Here is a 10361-nt window from a genome sequence, read left to right on the forward strand (position 1 = left end):
TCGCTGCTTGTTAAAACATTGACAACTAGGTCCGAAAAACTTGCGGGATATGATTTAAATTCCAAAAGATGTACGAAACATAGTAAGTCCTGGATAAATCATTGTACAGAACAAAGTCAGAAGTTGGCATACATCGAATCGCATGAAGATTTTAAGTTCTCCAGACAAGATTTACCCACAAACGACAGTATAAATCGTCACGCAGCAACACCCAATCAACAAGCCAGAGCGAAAAAAGTTCAAGAAACTTACGAATCCCCCTCGAACTCCGGCAAGCCCTCGAATCCGCTACCCGCACACGTCGTTTGCTCAGCCTCGCCTCCGCTGCCACCAAGGGCGGCGTCCCGGTCGCCGAGCCCCGATCACAGTCCCGTTCTCCTCTCTCTCTCTCTCTCTCTCTCTGGCCCCGACGCAGGGGCGTCCCGTCACCCATGATTGGCCGCACGCGGCGGAGCCAGACGCGCGGATCCGCCCCTCTCCGATCGACCCGGAATCTGGCTCCGTCGAGAGAGGAAAAGGAAGCACAGACAACAAAGAAGTGAAGAACAGAGAGAGAGAACACAGAGGAGGAGGAGGAAGAAGAAGAAGAAGAGGAGAGATATGATGTGACCGCGTGAGGGGGGCTTGTATTTGTAACGGGCATTTAGCCTCACTTTGCCGGCTGTTCCAAATCTGCCCCTTCTCGAATAGGAAAGTGGGTTACCCGTGCGAGGTCGAAACGGTAAATTCGGCAACGGCCACCTCCACGATAATTAATGCGGCGGGTTTGTTTTATTTTTATTTTTTTTTAAATATATTTTCCGTGGGTTCAATTTCAGAAGTGTCTCCGACTATCTATTAAAGCAGTAATTTTTCGATCCAAAAAAAAAAAAAAAACCTGTGATTTACTGGCATTTTAAAGAAGTTTACAGAAGTACAAGTGTCAATTGTACAATTAATTAAGGCGGATACGCATGGATATGTTCTGATGATTACGAGTTTGAAAGAAACGGTGCAATCATTCGTGTAAATTTACTAATAATAGGAAAGAGAAAGTTATAATAAAAGATAAATGATACAAATAATTCATGAATTTTGATTTAATGTATAATGTGATTCCTAAATTTTTAATTTATTCAATATGATTCTTGATCTGTAACTCAATATATAGTATGATTCTTGAACTTTTAATTTGTTCAATATGAATTTTTAATTTTTTCGAATTTTTAACTTAAAAATTAAGGGATCACTTTTTTGTTAAACTCGATATAATGAGATATCCAACTGGGATGCCATATGTAAAGCGCCTAGCTTTGTACAGTCATTTTTGCAGCTTCCTTTTAACGATAAACATAAATATTTTGAGGCATGTTGGTGGTCTGTTCTTAAGTTGAATTTCTATGTATGCTTATGAAACATAACCAGTGGGTTTCTCCGTATAACCTTATGTGCCTTGTTCATGTCATTAGTGAACTTCTAAGTATTGCAGAAACTACGGCTTGTCCGTTGCATGTGAAGATGATGTCTTCAAACTCAAGTCAATTTGATCGATGGGTCGCAACTTCTGCTTTAGTAAAATTGCAAGTTGCCATCTGAATGGAACAGAACCGAGCTTAGAACCAAATTAAGTAACACGCCATGTCAGTGCTTAAAATAATCCGAGATGCTTCCACGACATTTACTAAATCATTAAGCCTTGTACTATGCGGAAATTGGATCAGATGCTTGAAGTTCAAAATATGCAAGTCTTGCTTTTGAAAGATGGGTATTTTCCTAATTGGTGACATTTTAGCTAGCTTCGGAGAGTTACAGAATAGACCATGGTTCACGGAAATTTGAATAGAAATTGCTAAGCAGTAAGCAAGTGGCACTTCTTAAATTTCTTTCCCTTTCTTCGTTTGGCCAACCAAAAGCAAGTTTCGGTCAGAAACAATCCGGAGATGGCGGGTGCGATGTCTGCATATTTTTACCTTCCTGACTTCTAATTTTACCAATCACTGAGATACAACTTATCAACTGTTTGGAATCTTAGAAAAGATTGATTAATGTCATATATCAGAAGGTAAGGGATGATTAATTGATATTATAAGTAACTTAAAACGCACTAATTAATCGATCTATGATAGTTGCAGCGAAGAGAGACTTTATCAGATGTAAATTGTGAGAACAAGAAGCAACCTTTATCCATGAATTTAACGACGGAGCATGGAGAAGACTCCGAAGAGTACAAGTTGTAACGATTCTTATTGTTATAGAATCGAGAATTAAGAAATACATATCAAAATATCCACAAGCTCATCGTAACATGAATTGAGCATTGAAACAGGATTCAATCCACAAAACTGTTGCCAATATAACATAGCCGCAACATCTCCCAATTCGGAGCATTTCCAGGCGCACTCATTTGAACATCGACATTTTCCAATGTGCACTGGTGGTGTCTCTCCCTCAACCCCTGCGAGAACCGACCCACGCTGCCTCCGCCACAGATGGATTCCACGTTGTCATGAAGTCAACGTCTTCCACTGCGGTGATGGTCTCTATCTCTTGACCCCCGGGAGTGCCGACCCTCGTCCTCCCTCTCAGCCATCGGCGGTGGAGGAGGCGAGGGCTCATACCTCGACGGCTTCCTCTTGAAATGCCTCTCGTCATCACTCGACTCATAGTCCACAGTACTGCTGCTCTTCCTCACTCCAGCAGTAGAAGCAGAAGCAGCCTTTACAGTGGAAGATGACTTCTGCTCATCGTAATACCCATTGGAGGAAGAAGAGACCTTGTGATGGGTTGTTGGAGGTTCGGAGGATGATGAGAGTTTTCTCTTCTTGGAGAGTTCTCCCTCAGGGAAGCTGATGCGAGAGAAGACACTCGCTTTTTGTTTCCGGTCCATTGCTGCTGCCGCCGCCGCCGCCGCCGCAGCTGTTGATATTGAGGATGATGGTGTGGGCTTGGTTGCGGTGTTGGTCTCTGAGGAGGGTCTCTTGGAGGAGGAGTGCTGGTGGTGGCTGTGGTCCTGGGAGTCCTGGGTGTGGTCGTGTTCGAAGTCACGGTCTCTGTGGTGCTCCGAAGACTTTCTCTTGGCAGGACATGGTGGTGGTAGTGGAGCTTCAATGTCGTCAGTGGACCGTTCAGATGAAGATCGACGGCGGCGATGGTGATGTTCGGCAGCCGATGTCTGCGGGTGAATGGATGCTTTCTGCAACAGTTGAGATATAAAAAACTCTGATTAAACTATATTCCACCATTCTTGAGGAAGACGTTTCCTTTCTCTCCTTTCTCAGCAAGCTTGTTCTCATTTCAGATTTCCGACTATTGACTAAGATAAAACTAACGCCATGCACAGAGTTCATCTTTACAAGAAGATGAAACAAACAAATAGGACTTGGCTAATTTTCCAATGTGAAGGTTATGAAAACAAGCCAGCACAACCAACTCTCAGCTGTCGTTTCCACTCTCGTTCCTTCCGAGACGGAAAACAAAAGGAAGGGAGACAAGCATTTCTGATACAAATTCTCCAGCGACCCTTTAATCAAATATACCTCGGGCATTCTAGGCCTTCATCTAAAATATATTCCAAAAATCGCCTAGAAGATTATCCATGCAGAATTATGAAATTGCATTTCAAAATGCAGATTAACCCAGTCCAACGTGATTTTTCTTTTTGCTAAATTTAAAAGTGGGCCTTGAGGTTGCAACCACTTCCCCTACATGACTGAGAAGATGAAGAATAAGATGACGCCAATAGCCAAAGCAAGGCCCACCAAAGTTGAGCCGAACTATCAAATGAATTAGAAACGATAGAGTCAATTTAAGCACAACCAAACTTCAAACAGCCCAGGCCAACAAATCCAGCGACAAAGTAGCTGATTAGTGACTCGTATTTGTGTTCCCCCCCCCCCCCCCCCCCCCCAAACACCAAATTATTCTTATTCTGAGGCTCCGTGAGAAATTAGGAAAGCAAAGTAGAAGAGGCACATTACACATCAGTCGATCCAGTCATTGAAAAGTGCATCATTTAGTTTTCGGTAAATTAAAAGGTTCCCTTGATCCTCATAGAGGCAAGAAGAAATCCACAAAGTCCCCAGAAGGCAGCAAATAGTAAAGTACAAGCTGGTGAGCACACATGATAAAGAAATAGGACAAGAAAAGAAACATACAGATTTCAATTTCATTGAAGAAACATCACCAGCACTACCGCTCATGGCTCTACTATATTCCCTGTCTCTGGACATCTCCCGGCTGCAGCAAGATTATGAAACATGTCAAATTCCAATCACGTGACAGATAGCCACAATTTTTTTTTAACATAAATGGATATATGGATAAATATGCAACTATACTATGCTGGTAACTCCAAGGAAACTTAAAATTGTTAAAACAGAATATGAACTTTTGGATCCATTACTTCATTAGCTTTCATCAAACGATGCTGAATTTTCTTCAAAATAAGCTCTGGTTTTAGCAATAACCAAAGCTAACATTGAGTACAGGAGGAAAAGAGAAAGGAATTGTGGGAAAAAAGAAAGGAATTCAAGCAATTCTATCTATTTATTCAAAGTTCAGTTAACAATTCAAATCCCCCATCTTATGTCCTCATCTCCAATGACAAGAATTGCTTCTCACCATACAGATTTCATCTAATCATGTCACAAGCAAGATCTGGGAATGGAAAGATGATCTTTATCATAAAATGAGCAAATCATTCTCAATAACGATAACTTGAGCACTGCATCAAAAGAAGAAGATGAATAACCTTTCTCCTCGCCTCTCGTTCTCACGTTTCCTCCTTAAGTCAGCTTTTCGGGCCTCAAACTCTTCTCTGCTCATGATAGGAGGTGGAGCATTCATACCAACACCATATGCGAGATCCCTAAAGCAAAATAATCATCAGATTTATAGGCTCAACTTTATTAAGAAGAGGGGGACCCTGAGGCACAACCGGTTCTTTGAGAGAGAGAGAGAGAGAGAGAGGGAGAGAGACCTGTGTGGTGGCACAACAGGCATCATGTAGCCAGGAGCGCCAAAAGGATCCTGAGGCATGACTCCTGCAAAAGGCATGTCTAAAGGCCCCATTCCATATCCCATATACGGCATCCCACCACCATAAGGGGCCATGAATGCATCCATTCCAGGCTGCATGCCATTCCAATATGGGTTATACGTAGAAGCACCCAGAGACATCATGTAGTTCTCAGCAGCCAGATCTTGGGCAGTTCTCCACTGCATGTCTGCAACTGAAAAATAAAAACGCATGAGCCTGAAGATTATGTCCAAGTAATAAGGCACAAGCCCTTCAATTAAAGAAATAGCTTAATCAGCAATGCGAAGAGCTTAAGACAGACCATTGACAGGCATACGAACTTTCTTCTTCTTTTTTTTTTTCCCTGCAAAAGGAGGAGGATAAAAGAATCATGAGAGCAGTGTTATGAAACGCTTCACTTCACACAAGGAGGAAGAAAGACTAATCACAGAAAAGCCTTTTCTTTAAGGGAAAATTCGTCCATTCAATCTGCAAAGGAATAGCGCATATTCAAAGCGAAAAATCTAAGCAGTTTTAAGTTCAATCCCCACAAATATTGCGAGCTAAGCTCAAAAGTCGATCTTTTCCAGAGCCAAGTTCAACTCCAATTAGTTGAGGGTATTGGCAACCAAGTGTTCTCCAGAAGAATAGCAAAAATGATCTTCAAATAGTCTCCATATAATCAAAACATTAGTTGCACCAGTCACCTGCTTCACTAGTGGCCACCTTCTGCTGCACCTCTTCCTCAGCTTGAGGAGCACTACTTTGCGAAGGAGGCTCCCTCACGCTAAATGAATCGTGAGTAGCTTCAGATACATCAGCTACTTTGACAGTCTTTGCTCTCTCTGAGGTTTCCTGAGGAGCAGTAACAGTTTGAACCTGCTCCACGTTGTCCATCTTTGGAGATACTTCAATCAGAGGCCGATTCTGGTCTCCCTTCGATGCTGAAGACATGGTAGGCGACGGCATTTTAGGGTGGGGATCTCGAGCAGACTCCATATCTGGCAAAGAAGCTCATAATTTGGTCTCGGAAAGATAACATCAAATCAAGCACGATACTAACTGTACTAACCACAATAGTGTTACAAACCTTGAACCTGAAAAGTGCTTCCAGCATTCTCAGCACTGCTGTTACCCGACTCCATAATACGGTTGATCGTATCACGGAGTGTCTTGTTTGGTAAAAGATCGTCTGCCAATATGTTAGAGGCTCCACAAACACACATTGACTTCGAAATTATGTAATCCCTAATACCTGCATAGAATTAGAAAGGTGAGCTTGCAATTAGTTTAGATTGAAAAGAAAAAAATTAAACTCATCTGGAAACAAGACACTAGACCATAAAAGCACCCCCCCAAAAGAAATGGAAAGCATCAACGAAAATCAAGCCAAATTAGTGAAACAGCAGGAACATCACCCCCCCAATGATCTAAGCACTACTCATATATACCACCTAGAGACTAAGAAAGCTTGGGAAAGCCAAAAAAAAGAATTGATACTTACATTTATCACAAAAGCTCTTAAAGCAACATTTGCTGGTCAATACAGCATCCTTCATCACTTCCTTGCACAATGGACAGTGAAGTTCAGGAGGTAGATCACCAATAGACCGTGTGGATGGTAATCCCTCAATTTCTTTCTCAAAAGCAGCCCTGCTTAGAAAGATTATCATATCATTTTGTTACAAGTATGCTCCAAAGAATTAAGGTGACAACTGCAATTAAGGATATCTCACTCGTTTGGCTTCAGAATAGCAACAGCCCCACTCGGCAATGCATACGAGCCATCTGGGTTTGCCATCAACATTGACTTAGGGATACCAGTCGGCGGCTTCACTCTTTTGATGTCATAATTGGGATCGCCATTTGTAGGGCAGTGCTGAATATAGTGACCTTTTGCCCACCACAAAAAGAACAAACATATTCAGGGCGAGTTAATGACCAAGCTTCTTGATTCAGTGCACATAGACCAACGCACCAGACATACACAAACATGGGAAATCAACATACCAGGGACATTGCATCGATGGCACACATAGCCCTGTGGCGGCGTTTTACGCTCCAAACCTACATTATTCAAGACAGATACACAATCCTGATAAGCCACCATGCCCACACGACAAACAGAGAGGGCTACACACAGTCATGAACATCTCCTCCATTATTTCAAAGCTAAAAATTCAAAAAGACCAAATGGAAAGAAAATTACCAAAACCACGTCCACCCATTCGTCCACCCATCCCCCTTCCAAAACCTCTTCCAGGGCCAAAACCGTCAGCACCTTGACTGCACATCACATTCAATGCCACAACTAAGATTAATTCGAAACCATTAGCCAAGAACCAAGTTGCTTAAAGCACAAAAAAAGCAGAGGCATCTCACCGCTGCCAGTCCAAGGCGGGAGTATTTATCAAGGCTTTAATCTTGTTCTCTTCATCAACTTTGTTTGTTGGTGTAACATCTGGAATTGGATTGCTAGATTGGACTGGAAGCACTTCAGGAATTGCATAGAGGTCATTTCCAAATTCATCCCATTCAGAATCTTCCAGATGCTGTAAAGTCGTATGACAAAAATGGTTACGGGAACATGCAATGGTTATCCATGCAAGCTAAGAAATGACCAAGGCCATAGCCACAAAGAAGAAAGCTTACACTTTTTACAGCAGACGAATCGGCACCTATAAAGCTACTCTTCTCAGTCTGAAAATCCACTGCATTATTTTCCACCTTTGGCCTGCATAATGAAACTCCAACCAACCTCAGAACTCGTCCCCCAATTCGAATGCAATATCTTGATATTACTACTAACACAGTTATTATTTAGGAAAAAGTAACAGAAGCCTCCAAAACACTATGCTAGATTATCTTTTTGCTTTTCTCTTACTTTTTTCTTTTAAAACAGAGAGGGATGGATGTAGCATGTGATGTGTGTGCATTGCAGAAAAGAACAACATTATTCGGGAGTTTAAGAGTTCGAAGCAGTACTCTTGTTCAGTGACAATGGGCAATCGAGGCCGTCCAGGAACCCGACGAATTAATACAGATGTATTTTTTGGAATCAACATAGCTTCATCCTGATACTCTGAAATTTGAAAACGGTGACAAATGGCTATAAAAATTGCAGATGTATAATCCATGCAATGAAGATAAACTGCCAAATAAAAATCCCAAGACGAACACCCTCACAGAGCACCCTCACCTATGACCCGACTAACCCACAGCCAGCCTTAACCAGTCATCAGATCAGCCACTAGAAGCTCCTCCACAGAGCTATTTTCCCCTCAAATATCAAATTAGCAGATATTGACCGTGGAGAAAGTACCCTCCTCCCGCAGCCAGCATTAACTAATCATCAGGTCAGCCATTAAAAGCTCCTCCACAGAGCCCTTTTCCCCTCAAATGTCAAATTAGGTGATGTTAATCATAATGAATGTAAATGCACCCTCCTCCCCCCCAAAAAAAAACAAATCCCACGCAAATTATGCCACTGCACTTGCTAGCACTAACTACAAAAACACTACCAATCGGTTCATTTGACAAAAAGCCTCAGGATCAGCAGGTATTGCAACCTCAGGCCAAAACCCAGGCCATAAGGTCATGAATACCTCACTCACAATCATCTCAGCCTCGACAAGTTCAGCATAAACAACACCAATACTAGACTCAAAAGGCCACACAGACAGCACCCCACTAAACAGCTCTCTCCAAACTTCATAGGCTTAATTGTTAAAAATTGTTAATTGATTCATGAAGCAAGAAACCAACCTTCATTGGTTTGAGCATTAGTTACCACGAGGTCGAAATCAGTGCCCCTGCCCAAGTGCTTTGATTCGAAAATTTTTTCTTTCAAGACACCAACCGATATAAATGGACCGTCCATAGGAATTGAATCGAAATCTCTTGCACTCTTAAATTTATAATACACCGCCATAGAAGTATCTTTTTTTTTCTTTTCCTTCTTTCTGAATGAATCAAAAATATGCACAAGAACGGAAAAATCGCCCCGTAAGAACGATGATCAAAGGCCTCCGAAAAAAAAACAGGGCCTGATAATTCAACTAAAGATTCAAAAAGACAGTACAGGATTCTAACAACACTCGATAATTTCTTTTTCCTCCTCTCTCCTCTTCAGGGGAAAACAACAAAGGCCGAACCAATCGGGTGGGGCTTCTACAGCTTCTCCGCGCCAATCCTCGTAAATCCAGCCTCGAGTTCGACGAACATCGAACTCCCGATCCCCCCCCCCCCTCGTTGACGATCGGGGGGATATCAATAGCCTTCTCCCTCCGATTCCCAGCCCGATCGGATCAAAACTCCACAGATCTCCACCGAATCCGCCAGAGCCCCCCTTCTTCGGACTCCGAAAATCCCCAGCTACGATCGGAAATCCAAGATCTTCAACACACAGATGAGGCCCCTCGGTTCCTTCGCACGAGCCACGCGCAGGCGAGATCCGAACAACCTTCGATCGGGGGCCACCGCTCCTTCGACAGCTTCCAGGGGCGATGCGATTGACGGGAGATCGAGCAAAGCTTCCGCCGATAAGCGATTGGCTCGAGATGAAATCTAGGGTTTCGACGCACCGGAAGATGAACCGATAAGACGGAGAGAGAGAGAGAGAGATGAAGATGAAGCGAGTGAAAGTAGGCAAATACGAAAGCTGTGGACGTTTCGGGCGCACGCAATTACTTTGTCTCGCTGGCCTAATAAAGCGTCCGAGACTAGGGTGAAATTACGGTCATGCCCCTAGGGCCCCCCGACCTCCACTTGGAGGGCTAATGGGCCTCGGGATTCTATTATAGGTAATTAGAATTGGAGGCCCAGGCCCATATCGAGGCCCAGAGAACAGACCCTGCTCGTCCATCTGAGGATTGATTAGAGATGAGATAGCATCAAGACGTGCACTCCGTTGGAATTGTTCTTATCGTTAGGAAATAATATAAACGTGAGAAAACAAGTTATAAAAAGCGATTTATTGCCCAGAAAATTGAGTTTCCAATCCACGGGGTGAAATTCCCCTACTCGTGTTGCGTCACATTCAGAAATCCAGAGTTCTCGATAACTTTTCTCGTATTTGATTCGTCTTGTAATATTGTGACAATTAATACCACTGTACCCGACAAAAAGGGGATGTAAATGGTTCGTATTAACCCCATTGGCACAAAAGCTTGGAATTAAGTTGTAGCGAACTCTTATTTTATATTTGGGGTCTGTTTAGTAACGTTTTTGTTCCCAAAAATAATTTCTGTACAGAAATAGTTTTTCTATTTCTATTTCCTATACGAGTTTATGAGAAAAAAACGCATTTAGTAACTTTACAAAATTTCTAGTCCCGAAGTAGAAAAAGAACATAAATGTATTTGGT

General features: G+C 42.6%; 1 protein-coding gene across 2 annotated transcripts; it reads right to left on the reverse strand.

The window, feature by feature from the left end:
• Nucleotides 1-2137: 2137 nt before the first annotated feature.
• Nucleotides 2138-9669, reverse strand: LOC115686506 (E3 ubiquitin ligase PQT3-like). Of its 2 annotated transcripts, none has more exons than XM_030611827.2 (15): nt 8762-9669; nt 7982-8078; nt 7649-7730; nt 7379-7548; nt 7206-7282; nt 7007-7063; nt 6733-6889; nt 6501-6649; nt 6087-6251; nt 5704-5997; nt 5319-5360; nt 4958-5204; nt 4730-4846; nt 4134-4215; nt 2138-3172 (listed from the first exon to the last, which is right to left on the reverse strand). In XM_030611827.2, the coding sequence occupies exons 1-15, from the start codon at nt 8925-8927 to the stop codon at nt 2492-2494; spliced, it is 2583 nt and encodes an 860-aa protein (XP_030467687.2). In that variant the 5' UTR covers nt 8928-9669; the 3' UTR covers nt 2138-2491. The 2 variants fall into 2 exon arrangements, with proteins under 2 accessions (XP_030467687.2, XP_030467686.2); XM_030611826.2 differs by having other exon boundaries at nt 4958-5210.
• Between the last annotated feature and the right edge of the window lie 692 nt (nt 9670-10361).

This window comes from Syzygium oleosum, unplaced genomic scaffold, assembly GCF_021117445.2.
Source record: "Syzygium oleosum isolate NSW1041296 unplaced genomic scaffold, Sole_v2.1 Sole_v2.32, whole genome shotgun sequence".
NCBI classification, from domain to species: domain Eukaryota; kingdom Viridiplantae; phylum Streptophyta; class Magnoliopsida; order Myrtales; family Myrtaceae; genus Syzygium; species Syzygium oleosum.